The sequence below is a fragment of the Gracilinanus agilis genome, chromosome 4, assembly GCF_016433145.1.
Source record: "Gracilinanus agilis isolate LMUSP501 chromosome 4, AgileGrace, whole genome shotgun sequence".
Taxonomy (NCBI): domain Eukaryota; kingdom Metazoa; phylum Chordata; class Mammalia; order Didelphimorphia; family Didelphidae; genus Gracilinanus; species Gracilinanus agilis.
Genome location: NC_058133.1, coordinates 321,238,384 through 321,264,290, shown reverse-complemented (window position 1 = coordinate 321,264,290; position 25,907 = coordinate 321,238,384). Strand labels below are relative to the sequence as shown.

General features: G+C 33.0%; 1 protein-coding gene across 1 annotated transcript in view; it reads left to right on the top strand.

The window, feature by feature from the left end:
* LCA5 (lebercilin LCA5) overlaps positions 1 to 25,896 on the top strand; it is a 51,072-nt gene extending 25,176 nt beyond the window's left edge. Inside the window, exons 3-9 of the mRNA XM_044675377.1 lie at positions 6,528 to 7,057; positions 12,993 to 13,130; positions 13,947 to 14,043; positions 15,260 to 15,402; positions 18,642 to 18,765; positions 22,591 to 23,455; positions 25,035 to 25,896. Of these exons, the coding sequence (XP_044531312.1) occupies positions 6,528 to 7,057; positions 12,993 to 13,130; positions 13,947 to 14,043; positions 15,260 to 15,402; positions 18,642 to 18,765; positions 22,591 to 23,435 (1,877 nt within the window). The 3' untranslated portion in view covers positions 23,436 to 23,455; positions 25,035 to 25,896. The remainder of the gene's footprint in view (positions 1 to 6,527; positions 7,058 to 12,992; positions 13,131 to 13,946; positions 14,044 to 15,259; positions 15,403 to 18,641; positions 18,766 to 22,590; positions 23,456 to 25,034) is intronic.
* The last annotated feature ends 11 nt before the right edge of the window (positions 25,897 to 25,907 follow it).

Below are 25,907 nucleotides of genomic sequence, written 5' to 3'. Positions count from 1 at the left end.
CCCTACCAGTTCTAAAATTTGTGATCCTGTATCCATTTTTAATACATGATTCCAGCAAAATTAGAAGGGTATTTACAAACAACAAAAAATAAATGTAAGAGCAAAACTCTAAATCTTTACAGCAAAGATATTGACTTATAGGTTAAGAGAAAAATTTAAATTATTGTAAGGCATTTAGCAAGTAAGCTATCATTTCCAGTGTTCCCAAACATAAAATACTAAAAGAATCATCACATCATCAATAAGCCAAGTTATTTGTATGATCATTAAATTTGGAAGAAAATTATTTGGAAAAATTTTATCTTTAAAAATCAACCTTATTGTTATTTGGTAGTCATTGAAGGTCCTTGAGGACTGGGAACAATGTTTTGTTTTGACATTTCTGTGTGTGTGTGTTCCCAGCACTTAGCACATGGTCAGGCACATAGTAAGCACTTAATGCTTTTTCATTAACTGATAAAAAATAATGTAAGGTTTTGCTGAGTTTTGGGGTAAGTGTAGACTTCCATTGTGTTTGTTTTTTTTAAAGCTTTGAAAACAAATGTAATTGTAGCTTTTTGAAAAAAAGGAGTAATAATTAAAACTAAACTTTGGACAGCAGTTACCACATGAATTCTATCACATCTGAAGTTCAACAATTCAATTCAGTGAATTATTTGTGCCTCCTGTGAGTAGTTGAAGGGAATAGAAAAATGAAAAATATAGTAGATGGAGTGGTATTTGTTGAACTGAATTCAAAACAAAACACCATGTCCTTGATGACACCTAAATAGTAAATTTAAAACAGCAACAAGAAAAAATGTTGTTAGCTCTGATGAAACAGTACAGATAGTGAAAGTTGATTAATTTGCAGGGAAAAATTGTGAGTTATTTCATTGATGATCTTTAGATTACTTAAAACCAGATGCTTATGCATCTATATATTGATAACTAGAGAACTTCTGACTCCAAATTGTATATTTTCCTAAATAAAGATAATTTCTATACATTCATTCATTGGCTTTTTAAATTTCTTGTGTCAAACATGTTTAATTTGTTTTTGAGTACAAGTATGCATTTATTATATCATACATAGTTGATGACCTGAATATTGAAAGGTAAGAACATTAACTTTTAGCATCTTGGCACTTCGATTTGGAGAGAAAAAATGGTTGTCTGAAAGAATACAAGTTAAGGAACATGATTGTTTTCAGGCTTCTGAAGGATTATCATATGGAAGAGGAATCATACTTATTCCTATTGAGCCACGAGGCAAAACTCGACTAGTGGTGAAAGCCATCAAGACAACAGATTTTGACTTAATATAAAAAAACTTCCTAACCTAATAGAATGGGCCTCTTTGGAAAATTTCTAAGTGAGATTGGTATTTATGTTGTAAAAGAGATTGTGTTAGATGATTTCCAAGATATTTTCCAATTTGGGGATCCTATGATTCTATGGACTTACAAGTTGAACTTTAGAGAATATTTTATCCCTAGGCTTAGCTTACTTAATGGAAGGCATTATTTGAAGACAACCATTTCTTTTCCTTGACTCTCCTCCTGCAGTTTTGGATGCTGCCCCTCCCCCCCCAGCAGAATATATGGCCTTGATAAAGTCTCACATTTTTAATTGAAATCACTCCAGTAACTTTGCCATACACAGAAAAAAAAAAACACAAACAAGCCCGAATGAATTCACAAAGAGTTGTCAGAAAAGATTAAAACTACTGAAGAACAAAAAATTGTTAAGAAAGCTGTTCACATCACCTTAACTTCTGGGATTTTGTTTATTCTCTGCCTTGCACTGTGTCCTAGTTTGCAATCTCCAATTTGTTATTTCCTTTAAATTAAAAAACAAATGATGGAACCATACTGACTCATTTGAATATGCCAACTATTAAAATAACAGTAAATGAATTTCTGCTGGTTTAATTGTAATCATTGTAATTACCTCTTCTAAAGAAAGAATATTGTAACAGAAAACAAATTGTTAGATTCGTTCATATGTTTCTTCTTGTTTGTTTTCATTTATGTCTAGATAACTCTTTGTGACCCCTTTTGGGGTTTTCTTAGCAAAGATACTGGAGTATTTGCCATTTTTTCCCCAGTCCATTTTACAGATGAGGAAACCCGAGGCAAACAGGATTAAGTGGCTTGCCCAGAGTCACACAGCTAGTTAAGTGTCTGGCATCTGAGACTCAGATTTTCCCCATTCCAGATCCAGCATTCTATATCCACTCTGCCACTTATAATTCTTTTTCTTCTTTTTGTTTTTAACATTCAACACCACTGACTTTATGTAGGGTCTGGAATAAAAGTATATTTTAATATTTTTGAAAGTAGAATCACTAGAAAGATAATCGGCATCAGATTTCCTATTGGCCGTTGACCAAAAATATCCACACTGAATAGATAACAGTTTTGCTGTAGTTTATGTCTTGGTACTCCATTTGTATTGTGTAGGTCTACATTGCTTAATTTTCTCATCTTTAAAATTGGGATTTGAACTAGATAACTGGTGTGTGAGGTCCCGTCCCCTATAGTCCTAGCAGTCCTTTTGATCTTTTATGAAATGTCTTGACATGTTTGAGATACTATCTCATTTTCTAAAGTGTTAATCTTAACATGAAAATTATTAGACAAGTATTTTCCAGTCTTCTCTTCTAACTGACATGCTAGAATACAATATGAGGTTAAGGGAATACTCTGCTAGATCCCCTAATTCATCAATTTAACCACATAGGTACATACTTATACACATAAAATATACCATAGCAATTCTGCCTTCTCTTTCTGTCATAAATAGCATTTACCTTCTATTTCACTACTAAAAATTTGGTAAATCATACAAAATAAGAAAACCCAGTATGTTTCCTATAATAAGGGTGTCTTCAAGTTGAGTCAGTGCATCCTGTTGCTATTTCTGTGAGGAAAAAAATCATGTTAAACAAATGTAATGCAAAGAGTGGTTTTAAAAAAATTGAAAAATAAATTGGTTTACAATATATGAGTGTGTATGTATGTTTTGGGACCTCTAAGAGGAAAAAGGTTTGAAGACTTCTTTGTACCCAGTTTTACCCAAGTAAAATGAATGAAAATGGAATTATTGATGCCAATTCTTATCCCACTATTCAATAAAATCACTTCAAAACTGTAACTTCTGTGCTGGACAATTCAAAACATGTATGTAAATGTATATTTTAAGCATAACAATTTGGGTGTGTGATGTTTCACTCCCCACAAAAAAGGATAATGTAAGAAATCAACATATTTCCAAGAATTGAACATTTCCTTTATGGTTACATTATTCATTACCATTTAGCTAATTATACTATCTAATAATAGCTAGTGTTTAGTTTTAGCAAATAGTGTTTTCTATATACTTTTGGCTTATTTTATAAGATCCTCACCACAATCCTGTGAGGTAGATGATATTATACCCATTTTACAGATGAGAAAACTGAATCCAAGAGAGGTTAAGTAACTTGCCCAGGATTACACAGTTATTAACAAGTATTTGAGGTAGAGTGGTTTTAATTTCAGATCTTTTTGGATCCAAGACCAAGGCCTGAATCTGACCGAATGGGATCAGTTAATCTTAGAAAGTGAGATGGTGAATCCTATCATTCCTTTCAAATTGATGGATTGCTTCTAATACAGTTATGCCTACCCTATCCCACACACACATTCCTCACTCAGTACCTTCTTCTATTGTTCTTAGTTTCCAACTTTCTCCCTTCTCCATCCCTCATCAGCCCCCTCAGGGAAGATTTAACCCAATCATAACCCAGCCCACCACCCCCATTTACCCACCCAAACATAACAGTAAATACCAATGAAAAAAAATCCACCTTCTCAACACCTTCCATCCCTCACTCACCCAGCTTTTATACCCACTGCCTTCCAGTGTCCATTTGGAATATGGTCTCTGGAATAGTGACCTAATGAGGAAGGTACATCTCCCCCAGCCCCTTTTCATTTTGGATGGGACAATGAGCCACACAGGGTGGGCAGGAATGAATGATTTATATAATATGCCTCAAACATCTTAGAACACTATTTTTACTCCTAAATCCAGCTTTCTTCTGAACTTCCTCTTTTTTCTTTAAAGGGCACTGTAGTCCTCCTGGACACCCAGATTTGTAACCTCAGTCTCATCCTCAGCTCCCCATTGCACTGATCACTGCTGGTGTAGGTTTTTGCAACAGCTTCCTAATTGGGCCTCCTTTTCTCAGGTCTCTCTCTCTCTGCCAGTCCTCAACATAGCTGCCAAAGTACTTTTTTCCAAAGTACAGCTCTGGCCACTTTGGTTTACTCCCCTATTCAATAAATTACGGTGGTTCCCTACTGATTTCAAGGTTAAATACGCTGTCCTTATCTCAAATCCTTTTTAAAATTTCTATTTTTCTTTGTTTTATAATGTACACAATAGTACATGTATATGTGCATGAAAATTTCACTGCTAGGGTTGCACTGATTCAAACCTTCCTCTGAACCTACACACACACACACACACACACACACACACACACACACACACACACACACACACTTCACTGCTAGGGCTGCACTGATTCAAACCATCCTCTGATCCTCCCTACACACACACTCCTAGTATAAATCACTAAGAGAAACTACATTTTTATATTTTTTTCCTAGGTTTTTTTGTTCTTTTCATTTTATAAACTGCATTTTAGGGTAAAGGGGAAGAGATGCCAGAACTAGAAAAGAGGTTTGATAACTTTAGTACATCAATTTTTCTTTTGCATCCTGCCTCCAGCAGAACTGACATTTCCTTAAGGAAAATAAACTTGTTACAGTTTTTCCATATTGCTTGGTATGTAGTTTTGTTTGTTTAGTTTGGAGATCAGACCTGTAATTTTATTAGTAAGTATGACCTATTAGGAAACTCCCTCTACCACAACAAAATTGTATCTACTTTCTATAACTGTTTTAAGCGCCTTAGAGAAGGCTGGGGAAACTGAGAGAGTTAGTGACTTGCACAGATTCTCCACTGCCATTTTGTTTCAGAAATAGGGTTTGAAACCAGGTCTTCTGATGCTAAGGTTTATTCTCCATACTGCCACTGTATCTCTCTGATATATGTCAATAAATATTGATTGTGCTAAACTTTCAAATCTTATTCACCTGTTCTTGTCACTGTCTCTTCATGGTTATATTGCCATAATCATCTGGGCTGTAATTTTCTTGAATCTGAAATGAGTATGAATACATTCCTACCTTACTTTCTATTTTCAGGCATATGGCTGTCTTTTTTTTTTTAATGAAAGAGAAAACTTGGCTTCATTAGTTGTTTCTATGCTTTGTTAATTATTTCTACCACTAGTTCCATTCACATTAATACGTATACAAAATTGAAACCCAGAAACAGTTTTAAGACTATTCAAAGCAGTTTCTATTAAAATCTTTTTTAAAAGCAATATTGTGTAGTTTTACATAATTTAACTCCTACGCTTTTTACCCTACTTACCTGTTCATGTTATATTTTATTCCAGGCTTATAATTAGTGACCCCAAGGTGACATAAGGAAGGAGGAAAGGTCTTTTTTAGTTTTTCCTAATGCTCTGTGGCCTGGAGCGTGTTTCCCTCTGGAAAACACTCAGTCACCTTGGAGATGATTCTAAGCCATAGCAATCTTCCAGATGCCTCTCTTAAAGGGATAGGTACACTACAGATTGAGGCCCAAGATTCCTTGTTAATTGCTGTATTTACCAGACTCTAATTTGTGTTAACTCAAGCATCTTGGTTCTAGCTTGTTATAGTTGATCTGATGACTTTTTGTCAGCATTATATAGATCTATTGGGATATGCCATAATTAAAGTACATTTAAAATCTTTGTCTATGTTTTTTGGTTGGCTGGCTTGTTCTGTTTTTTTTTTTTTGTTGTTGTTGTTGTCATTTTTTAATGTATCCCCAATGTCTTTGGTTTAAATTTATACCAAAGAAACCCTAAAAGAAACCATTCAGTTTTGAATCATTGATGAATAATATAATTTTAAAAGTATCTATTTAGGGAAAATAGCTATTAATATAGAATTATAAAAATCAAATTTTAATTAATCATATCATGTCACAGATTGGTCTTCATAGCTTTTATGATTTGATTTTTGGTTTTATTTTTGTTTAGTTCTTCCAGTAGAGGTGAGGCATATAAAAAAACCAGTTTTTGGCTTATGTCATATTTATATTGCAAACTATTTAAATCTAAAGCTATTCTCTTTACTAGAGTAACGATAATATTAAGAATGTAAAAGGGTGATTTATTATAAAATAATTTTTAAAATAATAGATATTAGGACTTATGTTTAAGAATGAATTGTTGATTTGTAATTTGAATACCATGCATGTTTATCAAATCGTAGTCAATGAAAAAGAAAGCAAACCTTGTTTAAAGGAAATTAAATCTCTCTCTATTCTAAAATCTGAGACTCCAGAGAGAAAATTTTAATAAATTATATAGTGTAATATGTACAATTAATATTCTGTTCAATTATGTACTGCATATAACTATTATTTCCTTTTAGTCTCTAGGAGAACAGGTTCTAAGTTCCTACCAAACAGAAGAGAATTCAGATTTGGACATCGTTCCCAGAGCCTCACTAGGGAGCCTACTCAGAAAGATATTGATCTTCTAACCAAACGGGTTCTTACTGCCAGACTGCTGAAAATCAGTGAGCTACAAAATGAAGTGACTGAACTCCAGTTCAAATTAGATGAGGTGCAAAAAGAAAACAAGGCTTTGAAAAGACTTCAGTATAGACAGGAGAAAGCCCTGAATAAGTTTGAAGATACAGAAAATGAAATCTCACAACTTATAGTCAGACATAACAATGAAATTAGAGCACTAAAAGAGCGCTTAAGAAAATCTCAAGAGAAAGAACGTGCAACTGATAAAAAGGTGAAAGATACAGAGTGTGAACTTTACAGGACAAAATGTTCTTTAAAGAAACTGAAAAAGCTTTCTGAAGCTAAGCACCTACCTGAACGAGACGATCTAGCAAAGAAACTAGTCTTAGCAGAGACCAAATTAGATGATACAGAGAAAAAAATTAAGGTGAATTTTAAAGAATCTCTTCTAGTTACATTGTGCTGTTTTTCCATTAGGGATTATTTTAATGTGTGCTCCATTTAAAACCAGTTTCTGTTTTATTGAAACCCCTTGATAAATGAAACTATTTTTAGTATTTTTGTATGTAAGAAGCTAGAAGAGATTTCAAGGAAATATAAAAAATTTAATTGTGAAAAATGGTATCTATGTTAATGGATAAGTTCTTGTGAGAAGTAAATTACTTCTTGGCTCTGTCAGCTATTCTTAGAATGTACTCCACCTTCTTTGTAGTTTTCCATCTTGCTGCTATAGTAGTCATTGTCTTGGCCTTTTAGGAATGTTATAAAATGTCTCAGTAGATCTTTTAAAGCACTGCATCTGGAGTCAGGAAGACCCAAGTTCAGATTCATCCTCAGACACTTATTGCCCATATAACCCTGTGGAAGTCATTTAACCTGTCTACTTCAATTTACTCACCCATAAAATAGAGATAATTATAGTGCTGCCTCCCCCAATGGTTATTGTGAGGATAAAATAAAATGATATTCGTAAATGCCTTGCAAACCTTAAGATGCTATTATGTAAGTGCTAATTATTACTATTATTATTGCACTTGTGAATTTCTAAATTTGTTTCTTCACACATAAAAACAATATACTAAAAGTCACTCTAATAATCTGAAAGAATTAATATCCTCCCAGCAGTACCTATACCTAACATAGTATAGACTATGTTAGGAATCTTGTAAATACTGATCTATATTGATAAAGGGAAGTTGTGCACTCAAATTTCCTATAACACAAGTCTGGTCCAAAAAATAAATGAGGCTAATTATTTTCTGGTATTAGAAGGGTATGTCAACTGAGCAGGGAAACTTTCAGTTCCAGTTTCTTTTTCTAGCAATGGACATACTATCAGCTTGAAAGAACAATGCTGCCATACCTCCTCCTCCAATTCAGTATTATAATTGCCAAATTCCCTTACTTTTTACCTTGCTTAGGGGTAATTGTTAAGAGATTAGGTAGAGTAATAAATTGAATTTCTTGCAAATTCAAATACTTCTCATATTTTCTTGATTCTTCCAAAGTGATATAAAGAGAGAAAGGAATTTCTATTATTTTTCCTTCAGTTGGAAGAGGAGGAAAATGACAGTAAGCAATGGCAAATTCTGACTTTTTTAAAGCTACTCATTTTATTTTATTTTATTTTTTGTTTTTATTTTTTTAAACCTTTACCTTCCATCTTGAAGTCAATACTGTGTATTGTCTCCAAGGCAGAAGAGTGGTAAGGGCTAGACAATGGAGGTTAAGTGGCTAGCCCAGGGTCACACAGCTGGGAAGTGCCTGAGGCCAGATTTGGACCTAAGACCTCCCATCTCTAGGCCTGGCTCTCAATCCACCGAGCTACCTAGCTGGCCCTAGCTATTCATTTTAAAGAAAAGGATTACTCAGCTTTCTTTACCCTATAGTGTCTTCAAAAATAATAAAATTATTTAATACACAGCACAAAATTACTGTTTGGGAGGAGGATAAAACAATTGGCCTCAGTATCCCCAGTACTTAGTGCTGTACTTGGCATGTAGTAAGTATTCAATAAATGCTAGTTGACTGGCTGACAAGTTATTTAGATACTTTGAGCTAATTATTCCTTCAAACAGAAAAAGCGGTTCCAATTTTTTTCATAGTAGATTCCTAGAAATTGGGAATAAAATCAATCATCGTAAGTCAAATATCATTTTTCCATAAAAGTGATACTATAATTGAATATAGCAATCCTGATCAAAGAGTCTTACTCAAAACAATAATATGTTATACCTGGAAGGGACCTTAGAAGTAATCTTGCCCAATACCCTAATTTTATAGATGAAGAAATTATAGCAAATAAATCATAGGTATCAGCTATAATGTCATAAACACAAAGATGCAAGAATAAACCTCTTTAATCATTTAAAATAGTAAAATCATTCCAAGTTCTATAAACTAGTTATAAGTATATGAATTGATCAAGCATACATACCCAATGCAAAGTAAGTATTGAATAAATGCCAAATTCAACTGATTATTTTTCCTTAGGATGTTTGTCCCACTGAGAAGTGTTTTTTTTAAATGAACTAAATATTCCTTTATTTTTTAAACTTACTACCTCTTCAGTTTATTCAAAATTAGAAGTGAAACCTTTCCATGTAGACGAAAGCAATGTTAACCTGAAAATAAGTGCTACTTCTTATGCTTCTTTGCCACAGTCAGTTCTGCCATTATAACTTTAGCAGCCCCCACATAGTGATTAGAGGCCTAAATATATTTTCTGTAGTGCCTCTATCATTATCTTTTTCAGAAGTCCAGTCCTCCTCCCCATATTCACTCTAAATACCTTCCTACAGAATACAGGTAATTAGAATATCCTATCAAAGTGTCTTACCCAGTAACCAAATTTCTTGGTTAAATGGCCCAAGACTAATCTAATTAATATTTATTGTGAGAAAGTATGTGCAAAGAAGGAAAGGAAGTAAAAAAAAAGATGCATTTCTTATTGTAAGACAGTCTGCCAGCATGAACTTCATTGAGAAGTCATAATTTCCAGGTCATCAACACAAACTTAAAAAACTTAAGCTCTCAAGATTATTTTAAGACAGTATCTTTATCTGACCAGATTCTGTTACTTTATCCCAGTGATTCCCAAAGTGGTGGGTGCTGCAGCAATCAAGGGGAGCGGTGATGGCCATACTTTTTTTTTGCATTACATTCTATTCTGAGTTCAATAAATAGTTTCATAATTTCCAGGGGGCACTAAGTAATATTTCTTCTGGAATGGGTAGGCCAAAAAAGTTTGGGAACCACTGCCCATGAAGATTTCCAAATGATTAATAAAAGCAACAGAAAATGAGAAACAGATTCTGATTAGGCTGTGCAAAGGGCCACTATGATACAGTAAATTCTCATTAATTTATACCCTGGAAGTGCAGTGGAGTTTTTCACTCTGAGGGAAATTTACTTAAATAGCATAGTGCTATGGAAAAAATATTCACCTGGCTTCACATTCTGTTTCTTTTATTTGTTAAGTGATCTTGGTCATGTCATTTAACTTTTTTGGTCCTCCATTCATACATAAAATGAAAGGTTTGAACTGGATGAACTATTCTAGGGCCCTTTTTAGCTCTAAATCTATGGTCCTAAGCAAATTAACAAAATAAACCACAGATGTTTTATAGTGGCTTTTAAAAGTAGATATTTATATTGTTTAAAAGACCTAACTTGTCAAATATAATGAGTATTCATTTGCCTAGAAACTAGTGATTAAGCAATTATACTTTTGAACCTATCAAATTGGTCTTCCAAGAACTTTTTATTAAATAGTACTTTGCTAATCTAGTTTTAATTATTGTAGGTGCTTAAAAGTAATTAAACCAAAATTTTCTTAGGATATTCTGAAATTAATAATTTTTACTAATTGAAATTAGCCTTTCTCTCAGTCTTTCATCTTTATCAGTAGGGCCTATTTGAATTATATGTGTGCAAAAAGCTTAGCTTTAAAATAATAATGTTATAAATGTAGTTTTTATAAACATTTTCAGTGGGAAAAATATGAACAAAGGAAAAGTTAATGAACTGCAACTAAATTAAAATGACACACTACCACAAATTAAACAATTCAGTTGTCAGCATAATTTAGAGTTTTGTACACATGATGTATAGAAATGTGACATATATTTCTTCTTCATATAGAAACCCCTGCATCAAGGCTCAGCATTAACAAATTGCATTTGTTCTTGTCAATGGTTTGTTTTTAAAATGTTTATATCTATTAATGGAGTTATTTTATGAAATTATATTAAAAACTAATGTAGCTATCAGATGTTTGGGATTTAAATATCACTTTGAACCAGTACTTAAAAAGTAAAAATTGTTTTAAATTAAATCCTGTCATTTTAGACTTAAAAGAGGAAAGACATTGTGTTAAAAAAAATAAAAAGGACTTGAGAAAGAACATCTAGTAAAACCTGCTGATTTAACAGATTAGGAACTTTGAGGCCCATAAAGACTGACTTGCCCAATAGGATAGGGCATTAGTGACACAACTGGGACAAAAAAGAATCTGAATTTCCTGATTCTTAGTGCCACTTTTGTAACAGTGTTTCAACTAAGGTCCTTCATTCAAAAAGTAAGTTCATTGTAAATTTCATACTTTAATGTATATGGTTTTTAAATTTTTCTAAACTAACAAAATACAATATGAAAAGTCAGAATATTTTGCTTCTGGCCTTTTTTTCCCTACCATCATAACCTTAGAAGTCATTTCATTGGATCATACATTTAGAACTAGAAGAGACCTTAGAGATGATGATCTCATTCTATACTCTCAATTTATAGATAAGAAAATGAAGGCTTAGCTAGAATTCTAACCCAGAACCTCAGTCTCTTTAACTCTAGACTTCTTTCCATCCACTTCTCTGAGACTTGGTTTTTCCTTTTCTTGAAAGTGCAGATAATCTTTAGAGTATTATCCACCTAACAGGATTGTTATGGGGATCAAGTGAATTACTATGTGACCTTCCCTGGGCATAAGGAAAGTGCTACATGAGTATAAATTACACAGATTTGTTTTTTACTTTTTTTTAACCCTTACTTTCTGCCTTGATACTGAGAATCAGTTCCAAGGCAGAAGAGTGGTAAGACTTGGGCAATTGGAGTTAAATGACTCACCCAAGCACACAGCTAGCAAGTCTAATGAAACCACATCTGAATCTAGGACTTCGTCTCCAGGGCTGGTTCTCTATCCACTGAGCCACCTAGCTACCCTCATAGCTTGTTTTACAAATAAATGCTTTCAAAGTCCTTGAAAAATTATCAATTAAGTAGCTTAATGATGCCTTCTACAAACTGTTTATCCTTTTAGATTTTGTCCTTTATGAAAAAAGACATTGCCCTTTAGCCCAGCTTATGTACAAATTAGACCAAAATTTAAATGTGCAGGTTAATGTGTTTAGCTGAATTCTACTTGATTTTGAAATTTTTGTTTTTTCCATTATATGCAAACATAATTATAGTTTTTCTTGTAATCTAGAAAAAGGAAAAGCAAACAAAACTTTCTGACTTTGATATCATCCATAAATCCTTTCATTTCAAGTTGGCTACCCTGTATATTTTTATGCCATCATGCCCCACTTCTTTGGCTTTTCCTCTCAGTGACCCTTTGTCTCCTAGTTTCCACCCTCTTCTTTCCCATTCTCTCAGGATGTAGTCCTGAGTCTCCCTCCATTATTTTGTCTCTTTTCTAATAGAACAATGAATGCTCTAATAAGGAAGTTACTCTCTTTAGAAGAAATGGGGATGGGGAAGAATGTGAATGTCAGTTATGTTCTTGATACATAGAATCGAGCTTTTTTTTTAAACATAAAGACATGTTATTTTTTTATATTGTTAAACCAGTTTAGAGGATATGAATCAATTTTTTTCATTCATAAACTATGCATTATTGAACACTGTTGAAATAGCTTGTTGATTTTTATCCTAGGAATGCTCTATTTTAGCTAAACCTTTTGGATCAAAAATATTACTGAAATATCTCTGATGCTTATTTTTATTATTAGTCTTCAAAATAGTTTCAGCAAAAATATTTCTCGGCCTTCCAGATTTTTACCTGCCACAATCAGCTTTAACCACTCTTCTGCTAATTCCAGTAATATAAATTTCAGTCTGTCAAATGCTTGCATACAAATTCTCAAGAAAAACTAAGAAAAATATAATAGAGGAAACAGATTTAATTTGTATAGTTCTTCTCTGATGTCTTTTAGGGCCACAATCTATAGGCAGAGGATGATTTATGTGTTTAGGCCAGCAATAGAAATAGCATGCCATTTTAAGGTGATGTTAAATAGTGGTAGTTTGTTAACAGATTCCTTTTCAAATAAACTGTTTTTCTCATATGTTTACACATATTACAGGAGCTGTCAAAAAATCTTCAGCTGAATACCAGCAGTTTCCAGCGACAGTTAAATGTTGAAAAGAGAAGGGCACATGAAGTTCAGGATGAAAATAAAATTCTCCAAAGGGAGGTACAACAATTACATCAAAAATTGAGGGTGAGCTTTAAAAAAACTGTTAAACTGAATTAATTTTTAAATATATAATTACTATAGAACTGCTTGACTTTTAGTAGTAACTGTTATATTTTCATTTGAAAAAAGCTGTTCTTTATATGTTATATGACATTTTAATATAATTTATAAGCTTTGGCTCTTGGGAGTAAAAATTCTGATAACATAATGGTTGTAATGCACATAGAATAGTGAATTATTAAGTACCCTGTTACAAATACACCACCAAAATCAATTACAAAAAAAATTTTAAATATATTGGAAAAAAATTAAAATACCTAGTCTATTTCTAAACCAGATAATAGCATCATCTATATAGTAGACTGGTTTCTTTTGAATTAACATACCATTTCTATGTAGAAAGCAACATTGTTTTGCTGGAGAACTGTTGCAAACAATATTTTTCATGTTGACTTCAGAGATACTATTATATTAGACTGATTTTTTAAGAATCAAAAACAGCTCGTCTAAGTATTTGCTTATCTGTTACAGAACTGTTTATCAAAGATTAGGAGGGGCCTGCCTACCTACCCCAGGGCCTAAAACTACAGGGCAGGCAGAATAAAATTTGGGAGGATGACAATCCAGAGATTTGTGATAGGGAGAAGTGTAGAGAAAGGCATTTTTCCATTTCTCTGAGTACTCTAGAGCATAAGGTCCCAAAGACACTCTTTTCTCTAGCTAAATAGGGAACTTGAGCTTGAATAAGGCAAATACCAGACAGTAGGGTATTTTTCTTGAACAACTGAGTCATTACAAAAATTCCAAAACCTCAGCTGATTGTACTGGCTTTATTTTCAGGAAAAAGAGAAAGAACTAGATGCAAAAAATATATATTCTAACCGCATGGTGAGGAAAACTCCTAAGAAAGACAGAGATGCTTCTCCAAGAAAAAATGGTACAGTCAATATTTTTAATTATATATTGACAGGACTAGAGGGCAGGATGGAGGGGTTATTCCTTAATTCCCAAGTGAAATACTATGTCAAAGCCTTAAAAGTAAGAAACTCTTGATTCCAGCATTGTGAAACCAGGAGGAAGTGTCTTCTAACTTCTCTCTGCACATCAATTTCTCCAACCATTAAATGTAGTTAGGATATCTATCCTGTCTACATCACAGAGTTTGTATCAAAGGAGATAATATATGTGAAAGCCCTTGGAAATCTTAAAGTTATATAAAGATTTAAGATTGTGTTATTACTGTTATAAGTAAAGTTTTGAATTCCATTATAATTTCAGTATGCCCTTTACTACATTTTTTAAGGCTTGTTAACTTCCCTACAGATGTTTTTCACAAAACATTTCATTAAGATGAACTTTACATAATTTTTTTTCAAAAATGTAAATATTGTCCCCCTCTCTTAACACTGAAAATTTAAAAGAATAAATCATAATATAAGTTGACTTAACCAAGTCATAATTAATTGGAAAGTATAAATTATAGCATAAATTGATTTTACTAAGTCATAATCACCACTCCCCTGGACCCCCAGAGCATACCTTCCAAAAGGCCTTTGGGAGTTGAATATCTAATGGAATTGCATTTTACAGAATTTGGAGTAAGAGCTTCATAATCATGGAATTGATTCACGAAACTCTGGTGTTCTGAGTGATGTCAGTAAGGGTTCCATTGGGGGTGGGGAGGTACAATACTATGGTAGCAATATTATTCCCTCTGAAATGTACAGTGTGATATTTTTAGCTATCAAAATTATTTAACATGAACTGGTTTGCAAGTATGAAAATACATGTTATTTCTTTTATTCTACCATAATGTTTCCCTTTGTTTAACCTTCTTGCTTATCCCAGTGGTATTCCTTAATTCTAGGCATTGGTTTCTCAGTATATTTCAAGCAGCAGTAATGTGGCTAGGAAGCCACCCTCAGATTATGACACATATAAACTTTGCTACCATAGAGAAAGCACTTAACCTATTCATGCACCAGGTCCTAATCTTAAAGGTGGCACTGCAGAATAAAATTTGGTCTGCTTTGGAAGGAGTTTCTTCATTGGTGTTAAATTCTAAGCCACATAGTGTTTTGTTCCAGAGTTAATTGGGGAAATATTACTGTTACAGATTTTAATATATTATTTGGTTACAATTTTTTTAACAGCCATGAGCTCTAGTGTTAAAGGAGTACATAGCACAAAAGGAGTACAAACTATTGAATATTACAGAGAAGATGAGCTTCTTTCATCACTAACTTTTGATTCTCAAGACTCATTCAGACCAGAAGAGGACCATTTTACTACCCAGGTGAGTTTAAGAATCCTAAACCAAACTTTTTAGGCCCCATTCATTTAAAAAAATAAAGACTCTCTCAAAGTTTCTTAAATGTAAAAAACAGTGTCAATGTTACTTATGTCTTTTTGGACCCAAGCCAGGTCTTAGGATCTGTTTCTCTTTTTAAAAATTTAGTTGCATTTTTGTAGTCTCTCTACTTCAAACGTGTGCCTCTGAACCAATTTTCTTTTTTAAATCCATGTTGACTTTTTTTTTCTTATTCTCTGTAGTGATTACAGCAAGTGCTTTGTAAATTTTAACTACAGTTCTTATTTTTTGTAGCAAAAGTTTTAGACAGCCTATATAGATTTTTTTTAAGAGAAAGAATACCAAATTTGAAATTAAGAGACTTAATGTTCAAATTTTTACCTTGGCTTTGTCATTAACTAGTTGTGCTACCTTAAACAAGTCACTGAATCTGAACCTTGGGGTAGTGCTTCCTGACTAGAACACCTGAGTTTAAAGCTTACTTTCAGTGTTTACTGGCTGTATGACCTATGGGCAATTTACTAATTTGCAAAATAGTGACAGTACTATTACCTGTAGTATCTCTCTCACTCCAAGTTTTTATGAGGCTTGAATGAAATAATATATTTAGAACATTTTACAAATTATAAAGTGCTTTATGAATGTCAATTATTTTTAGAGGAGCAGTGTGACATAATAAATTAAGTGACTGACTTGGAGCCAGGAAGACCTATATTTTCTAGCTGTGTGACTATCAAATTGTGTCACTTCTCTAAGCTTTAGTTTTCTCATATGTAAAATGGAGGAAATTATACTTGGATCACACAGGATTTTTATGGTGCCCAAATGAGATAATATATGTAAAGTGTATGCAAAGTTTAAAGTGCTATATAAATATCAGTTATTGTTTTTATTATCCTACAAGATTATGTTGAAAAAAGTTTTTTCTAAAACACTTTGTAAATGTGAGTTGTTTATATTATTTTTAATCCTGCCAGCCACTAAAACACACAACCCCAGAATATTCTGTTGTGCTAGGTGTGGTTTTAAGGCCAAGCAGGAATAGAGAATTTTTTTCCAGGGGTATTTTGGGCAGTTCATATCCTGAGGTAAGACACTTAAATAGTCATCATTGCCTTTATGTTTACAATAACCAATATTAGTGACTTATGAATTTTTTTTTAATTCTATCTATTAAATTAAATTTACCCATCCTTGGGTGCAAGCAAATTTAATATTAGTAATGTGACGAATAAAGAAGTGTGCTGGAATCTTAACAGTAGCCACTATTAAGTGAAATACAGTAAGCTTGTATTGGACTATATCCAATAGGATTAGTTATATAAGCAGTAAAAAGACAGTTATAAGATGCTTTCACTTATAAAAACATTTGACATTCTACACCTTAAGTATAATATAGTAAAACTAGAATGGATTTCCTATAATCTTGGTCTTTAGAACCTAGCAATTATCTAGGTGATATTCAAATCTCATGTTTGTTGGAGTGGAAAGAATAGATCTTTTCCGTCTACTCCCATATATCCTGGATTGGTTTTCCCCTACAAAGTTGTTGAGCAAGTCAATCAAGTCTCATAAATGTCTTTGTTTCTAAACTTGCACTATCATTAAGATAAATTCATTCAGGATGGATTAGCTTAATGAAGATATAGGCTAGAAATGGAAAGATAACTTGGAAGACATTTTTTTTTAATTGTCCTCAGTATCATATGAACATGCAACCTTTTTGTTATGTCTAATACATACTTTTCTTGGTTTATGGAACATCTTGGAAAGATTAGAAAAAACCATAGGCAAATATAAACCTTGTCAATATTTCAGGTTGATGCTACTTGTGTTTTAGTATTATAATATTTCAGTTAATGATTATAGTTAGGGAATAGGTTTTAATCTTATAAGATTTTTGAGCTGGAAAGAACTTTAAATATAAGAAAATTAAGTCCAAGAAAGAAGGGACATATGTAAGGTCATACAAGTAAAAAGTAGTAAAGTAAATAATCCAACTGAAGTCATTTTGCTCCAAAATCATTACCATTTCATATCCTGTTTAATTGAACTTTTCTTTAAACTGATAGCATAACCATTTATTTAGTGAAAATTCCTTAGGCAGACCCACCCCCATGAGAGCCGATATTTCCCATTCAACTTGGTTGATTTCTCAATTATGCACTAAAAATATGCACTATTTTTAATTAATGTCATTGCCCACAAGTCAACATACTAAAACGTACTTCAAAATGAACATAAAGATCAAATTTTTTGCTAACTTTAAGCTAGAAGGGAATAGAAGAATCCTCCAGAATGAACCTAGGAAGCAGAAAGCCTCAGAAGGCCACATGGAATAAACACATATTTTTTAAAAACCAACTCAAAAATATCAGAAGCCAGATGTGGTTATTAAAATCACTGGAGCAGGGGGAAGTTGGGTGGCTCAGTGGATTGAGAGTCAGACCTAGAGATAGGAGGTTCTAGGTTCAAATCTGGCCTCAGACAGTTCCTAGATGTGTAACAAGTCACTTAACCCCCATTGCCTAGCCCTTACCACTCTTCTGCCTTGGAACCAGTACACAGTATTGATTCTAAGATGGTAGGTAAGGGTTTTAAAAAAATCAGTGGACCAATATTTGTTCAATTAACCACTCTTAAAGAGTGACAAAAGTATAGATCTCAGGTTGTGTTTGCTCAGGTCATATTTGGATCACATAACTAGCAAAGTAAACTTAGACCTATTTGTTAGCATGACTTCTAAAAGTTGTTTGTTTGGAGGAGGAAGTTGGGTATCATCTAAAGTTTTGAGTCTGATAGGCCTTTAAGTTTTCTGTGGGTAAGCTCTCTCTATTTTCCACTGTCTGTAGCTTGCTTAAGGGTGCTGGTTGCCTGAGTGCTGATTAAGGGATATTAGTTTAAATTGACTCCGCCACATGTTGAGCTTCTTATCTGCTAATTTTGAAAGACTAGTACATATATCTATTGCTGTTGCTGAAATCTGCTGATAAACTTCTTATTGAATACTTCCAGATATTTCTTCTTTCTGTATCAATAGAAATTTTACTGATTTTTAATTTGCTTATAGCAGTAGAAGACATTTTAATGAAATTTGGTCTTGTAAATTTATGTATTTAAAATGTGTAGATTTTAATAGTTCCTGTGATAATAGTAGAAATTGTATTTGTTATTATAAAGTAGGGTTTTCTACATTTTTAAAAAATAAACACTTCTTATAATAGGAAGAGGAAAGTCCAAAGAAAGATGAAGAAATACCTGAGACCACAATTACAGAAAGAGACGAGAAACAGCTAGAAGAAGATGAACTATGTAGTACAAGAGAAGAAACTGAAATTTTTCAAGATGGTAAGGAAAATAATCTATTTAAAAAGAAGAGTATTTCTTATGGGAGTTTTTATTTCCTTTGTCTTTCTTGCTTCACATAAGGTTTTGCAAAACCAGAGTATTAAGGGGAAAAGACTGCTAATATGAAGAGTAGGAGCTAGGTAAAGAAATTAGAAATTAAATATCACTGTTTTAATAACTACTTGTGATATAGAGATAGTAAAAGAAAAAAAGAGAACCAGAATGTTGTCAAGATAAGGAACTACCTAGCTACCTGTTAGCGTAATCTATGATACTTGGGGGGGGGGGGGAATTGACAGCCAAAAAAGGTCAGGGCTCTGGAAATGATAGATAAATTATACATGGTTATTATTATTTTGAATGGTAATTTTTCAAAATATTAATGTCCTGGTACCAGGATTAGGATACTCTCAGATATGACTCACAATGTAGATTAAATCTCTAAGTTAACAGTTGTTTGGAATATGCCCAGACTTTAATGCAGCTCTGGATTTGCTGTTTAAATCTCACTCAGCATTGATACCAACAAACAGTTGTTAAGTACTTTAGTTAGCAGCTTTTTAGAATGTTCTCAATCATTTGCTAGTCCATTTTTAGAAACCTAAACCTATAAAGAACCATAGCTGTAAACTAGTACAAGTGTATCAGGGAAATCCTAAACTATATTTCTTCAAAGTTTAAATTCCCTAGCAATCCTACCCCAGATTAATTAGGATAGAGACTGGCATGAAAGAGAACCAACACCTTAATTTGAAGGAAGGAGTTTGGGCTTCTTAATTATATATCATACATGTAATTCTTTCATATGCATCACTACTAAGAATTTTAACGAAATATCCATTTAATTTGGAGACCTGTAACTGAAGTCTGATATTAGAAGCAGAAGAAAGGGACAAAAATATAGAAAATTTTAGAAAATCGTTCCTTTGAAAAGGAAGTTTAAAGAAACATTGTCTAGTTATCTTGGAAAGAAGGCTAAGAAAACAGCTTTTAAAAAATCTTCCAAGTAGATGAAAGGATAATGTACAAATGTGTTTTTCTCTTTTAGGAGGACAAGACAAGGGGATAGAGTAATAAGCAGTAGATTGAATTTGGTTTAGATATCCATTATTAAGGAGCTTCTTAACTATGAAAATTGTAAAATAAGTCATATATTACTAAATAAGTTATTCAAAAAAATTAAAAATGGCGATCCTTTTGAGTTGGTTTGAATGTAATCCTGCATCATTGTAAAGGATCTATGGATCTTTGAATTCAATATCTTGAAGCAGTGACTGGTTCATTGTGTGGCCTGAAAGTGCTATGCTGTAAAGTGGTTGGAAGTAAAGAAAAATGTTCAGGTTGTTTGATATTGTTTGAGTAAAGTATAAATTAATAGCTGGGAAGTATTTATTTTGTTTTCTTCCCAGGTCTTTGGGTTGAGTAATGAACAAAAAGATTTTATTAAAAGCTGATTTTAGATCTGGATACCAAGGCTAAGGAGCAATAAACAATTATGTTTTCTTAATTCAGATTCCATCTTAGATTTGATCTTAGTTCATGGAAAATAGCTGGGCTGGAAGCAGATTAATTAGATAGAACTATGTAGGCAAAGTAGACCCACTCAAGAGAGAGGAATAATACTTTCCTTAGACAACAGCAGAATGCAATAAAAAAAAAGGGAGAGAGAAATTTTTATGTTCCATCTTAGAGGTAAAATGCTTACAATTTATTCCTGCAAGAAAAGAAGCTAAATATATGTATATTCCATCCTTAGAAGGGTAAAAAATGTATGTCAGTATATATGAACATGTCACCTCCAGAAAAAGATGAATGGAGGTAATATTTGTATCTCTTATGAATGTTATATATACTGACTAAAATTTATCATCTAGGAGTTAATGCTAAGTTAAGAGTTAAGTCTAAGCATTACATCTCAAATGTGAGTTAGCCCTTGTTTTCTATACTATTAAGTGATGTGCTAACAAAATCTAAAACTGTGATTCCCAATTTTTTTAAAATTTGAAGGACTCCTTTTTAAACATTTAGATAATTTGTGGGTCCCCAGTACTTTTGGAATATTATCTGTTGATTAAGAAAACACATGATGACAAAAAGATATTCTGTATTCAGCAAAGTTTTTAAATGAATTTGTATTTTATCAATTATAACAGCACCTACATGTATTTGAAAATAGTTTTACAGTTATGAGAGATATTTATTCAGTTCACAGAAGGTAAGTTTGCTTTATTATTCTGTGTCATGCTGTATAAGCTGATGAGCTAAAGAAAGAACCACATGACAATTCTTGGTTTATGCATGGATTCATGAACCCATTGCAGTAGTTCCATGACCACCAGATTTGTAGGCCCAGAGGCTGGAGACTACTGATACGATGCATTGAAGTTGGTGAAACAAGAGGTCTTCATGTTTCTGTAATTTCTATTCTGATTCCCTTCTTAAACTGATACTTGTACTATTTAATTTAGTACTTTAGTGAATAAAATTTAATAGATTTCAAAGACTGGACAAGAAGCTCAGGAATAATTTTTAAATTTCCATTCCTAATTTTGAAAAAACTGAGTTAAAGGTAGAGAAAGGTGGAGAAAGGTAAAATGGAGGGAAGAAAGAACCTTAATGTTATGTTACTTTTGTGTTTTATAAAAAAGTTTTGCTAAAAAAATTCCCTTTTTAGATGAAGAACTATACAAAATCATATCTTGATTAATGTGTTAACACTTGTATATCTGTGGGTTTTTTTTTTTAAATTAAAGTTACTGAAATAGAAATTCTGCTTCTATATTTTTGGCTAGTGCATAGAAACATACTTTATGTGACAAGATAGTAAATGGCAAAATAGTGAATTGGTGAGGGAGGATTTCTTAGTGGAAAGGAACCCAACCTTGAAACCAGGAAGAAAAAATTCAATTCCTATTCCTATATATATGCTGGCTTTGTGATCCTGAGCTAGTTATTTAACCTCTTAGTGCTCAAGGCTGGTGGTGTCAAACTCTTAGAAGTGGGGCCCAGTAATTTATACATAAGGATCCCCATGTGTCACAGATTGATTTAGTCTCAAAATATAATGCTACCTATATTTTATTGTGGTTTTATTTATTTTGTTAAATATTTCCCAATTATATTTTAAGCTGATTTGGGCTGCACAGGACTTTTGCCTACTTGTTTGCCTCTGCTCTCAACAACTTTCCAACTACAAACTATAGCAGAAGTGCTATATACAGAGATATCTAACCTGAGAGTTCCTTATTCCAATGAAATCACAAGTCTTAATTCCTCTCCCTGTCTTATCCCTGGAACTTGAGGAAAAGCATAATATTAACACAAGAGAAAAAACAAAAATGAATGACTTCTTATTGTCCTCAAACATATTTATAGAATGGTCTCTTGATGTCAGAAGTTTCTACTATGTAAAATGAAAGTGGACTAAAGTCATTGAGGAAGACCTTAATGGAGTATTAAATGAAAATGTATAGTACTTTAAGGTTTATTTCTATATTTGTAAAAATTTTTTTATTGACTTATCACCTACTTTTAAGTATTTTATATACATACTACAGCACTGATTTAGCCTCTTGAAAAGGGGTATAAAATAAGTAACCCAGCACAGAGGAAGTTGTTAAAATGGCATTTTTAGAGTATATTTTTTCAAATCATAATGTTGAATTTTAAACTATAATATTGAACTGAGAATAATGATGGTTGTGATGATATCCAAAGAAGATATAGAGCTCCAGATTAAAATTTATTATACTTGAACCTATCTGTTAAGAGTTAGATGCTATGAAATTTTTCTGTGATTTTGTTTTGTTGTTTGCTTCCATTTAGATTGTGCAAGAGAGAACTTTGAATGTCAAACAGAAAGTGTAGATTTAATAGAGGAGGAAGAACCTACAGAAGAGACAGCAGTTTGTGAAATTGAAAACGAAAATAGTGAGAAGTCAGAACAAGAAGAAGAACAAGGACAAGAACAAGAACAAGAACAAGAACAAGACGAAAGAGAAAGACTGAAGAAAGAAATGTTAATTGCTAAATTGAATGAAATTGATCAAGAAACACATACCTCCCTGAACTTAAGTTCACATTCGAAATCATTCTCTCCAGAGAAAAAATCTCAAAGTTTCAGGTTCTCAGAATCCACTGAGAGGATGTTTACTGGGTTTCTTACTCAAGACAGCAGTCATAAATCCCCACATAATGCAGACCAGAAACAAAGAAATATTTGGAGCCCAATCCCCGCCACTGACTTCACATTTGGTAGTTATGTGCCTTCTTTTGGGAAAACATCAGGGAGATCGAGTCTATATAATCAAAAAAGTGGCATTTTAGACTTTCCAAAAAGCAGTCAAGATGGTGGAGACTTAATTACTAAAAAGGAGAAAAAATCTAATCTCATGGAGCAACTATTTGGTGCCAGTGCCAGCAGTACCGTTTCCAGTAAAAATAGTGCCTCAAATTCTCTGACTAATATCAAAGGGGACTTTGACCATCTAAATGTACTCCCTAGGGATAAAGGTAGCAGAGAGAAAGGACAAGATGAAGATGATGATTTTTTACTCAGTGAAGAGAATTTTAACCCAAACAGGCATCGGCTAAAACACACAAACAATCGACCAGCAGTAAAGGCAGTTGATTCTTTGGAAGATGAAGTTGAAGAAGTAGTACTGAGATGACTATACATATTTTTCCAATTGTAAATATTATTAAAACATTTAAATACATTATTTATTATAAAGTATTTAGACATTTTTCAGATAATCAACATTTCCTTATTTAGGAATTATCTTAGTAGTCAATTAACAGTGGAAATAGTTAACCAAACAAAACTAATTTATATAGCATAAGTATTTGGTGTTATTTTAATTTGCCAAGAAAGTAAAAATTATTTTGAATAATATAGGCTTAAGGTTTTCTTTCTTGGTTTTTCATCTTTTTTTTTCTTACTGATAGGTATCATCTCTTATATCAGCTGAGGTTTTATTCCTTTGGAGACTTCCTCTATCCAAGCTCCATTTTGTTAGACTTCCACCCTTTTAGCACAGATCATCATTATAAAGCTGAATGTATTGGTGAAAGGAATACTTCAGCTGACCAACAAGCTAGGTGGTATGGCTTCTGAACACTAGGAAATGTGTGCCACTGAAAAGCCCTGACCTTACCTTTGTCACAATTCCCACCTAGAGGTAGAGATAGGCAAAGCTGCTTCAGTAAGCAGCCTCAGTATCTGAGATGTATTTCCCCAATCTGTGCTAACAAGAGCAGCAGGGTGAATACTTAACTGTGTACAATCCACTTTACCCCCATTAATACATATATGTCATTTTGGCCTACCACCCCCTTTCCAGAAAAAATATTACTTAGCCTCCTGAAAATTAATTTTTTAAAAATTTTAATAGCAATTAATAGGAAAGATAAGTGCACCTGTGGCCATCACCGCTCCCCTGGATCGCTGCAGCACCCACCACGGGGCGGTAGCGCCCACTTTGGGAATCATTGCATTAGACGTTAACAAATGACTATCTGAAGCGCGTCTACTGATGATCCTCCATAGAGCTGGATGGAAAGAGAGTTGAAGAAAACGTTTTTCTTTTTTTCCAGAAGAATCTTTGAAAGGACTTTTTTTACTAGGTCCATTATTTTTGGTCTTCTCCATGAGAGTAACACACCAGTGTACCACAGATCAGATCAAATGTGTGGAATGGAAGTAGAAGAAAAAATACAGAGAGAGATAAGTGTGTAGGTCTTAGCCCATCTGAGCCTCATGGTGGATGCTTCATCCTGGCTAGGAAATCCAAGATTACTTAGGGAAGGGTACTTTTTTTATAGGCATTAGGATCCTGATCTTAATGATTAAGGAATCTCTGCAGTTCAGACTTTCTTTTGGTTTTAGTGTGTCTTTAAAAATAACTAATATATCACCAAATATTTTAAAAGTGATTTCAAAATCTTAGGAATGGAGAATTTTAAATAATATAGCCCTACTCAGCTATTGGTGAAGTACCATTGTCTTTGATATAAGAAGTACTAATAATGCTGTAATTTCAGAAATTGATGATAGCACTTAGGAAGTATTTCCTAAGTTTTTGAAAGAAATATCCTGCAAAGAAGATTTATAACAATTTAAAACTATTGGAGTCTTACTGTTTATATTTCTCCCCCTTGATAGAAGAATTTTACCTTTATTAGATTTCATTCAGGAAGTAGTCATAATAAATTGACCTAAAGACTCTCTCCATTTACTTCCCAATGCAAATCTGATTGTCTTAAAACAGCTCCTGAAGACATCTTCAGCCATAGAGATCGTAAATCCCTGGCAGATGCAGACAGAAGTGTGAAGTAAGAAGATATTTCACTATGTAAACAACATTGCTGCCACAACCCCAGAGACTTGTATGTAGCACAATCCCTTAATTTCTCCCTTCTAGATATTCTTTGACCAGGTCTAAGATTTCATTCCTAGTCTTTTCATTAGAACTACTACTACTCCAGGCCAGCAAGCACTGAGGACAGTCCCTCCAGCAAAAGCACTATCATTCTATCATTACACCAAAAAAGACTACTAAGTAGGATGTCTTCCTAGTGACAGAGATGCACTTATGTTTGGCATGCAGAGTTTATGTTTCCATTTTAACTTAGTGTCTACTTTGTATTCTTAAATTTTATCTGTATATATAATTTTTGATACATTATTGGCTGAAACTGAATAGCCAAATAAAATATATTGGAAATCAGAATATATAAAAGACAGGTGAAGATTTAAATGCTATGCACATTTATAGCAAAAAAAAAAAAAGATACAGCATGTACGTTACTACGCCTATAGGCACATATTATTTCTTGACTCATTCAGTGAAAAAAAATTGTCAACTCAGAATTATGTTTCCACAGTAATGTAGTTTTGAAATTCTAACATGTGCTGTTAGAGATCTGAACCTACCTTCAAATAGACACTAACGAGTGAGCATCAGTATAATGTCTTGAATCTCTGAGTTAGTAAGCAGCACATATAGTGCCTGCCTTTTAAGACAGTGGCTGTAGTTTGGCAAGTTGATATGGGCAAGAGATATCTTTTTCAGATTATAGTAGTCTTCCCTAATCCACTGTAATTGACCATCAGCTACAGCAGGAGTGTGCTCTCTCTCTCT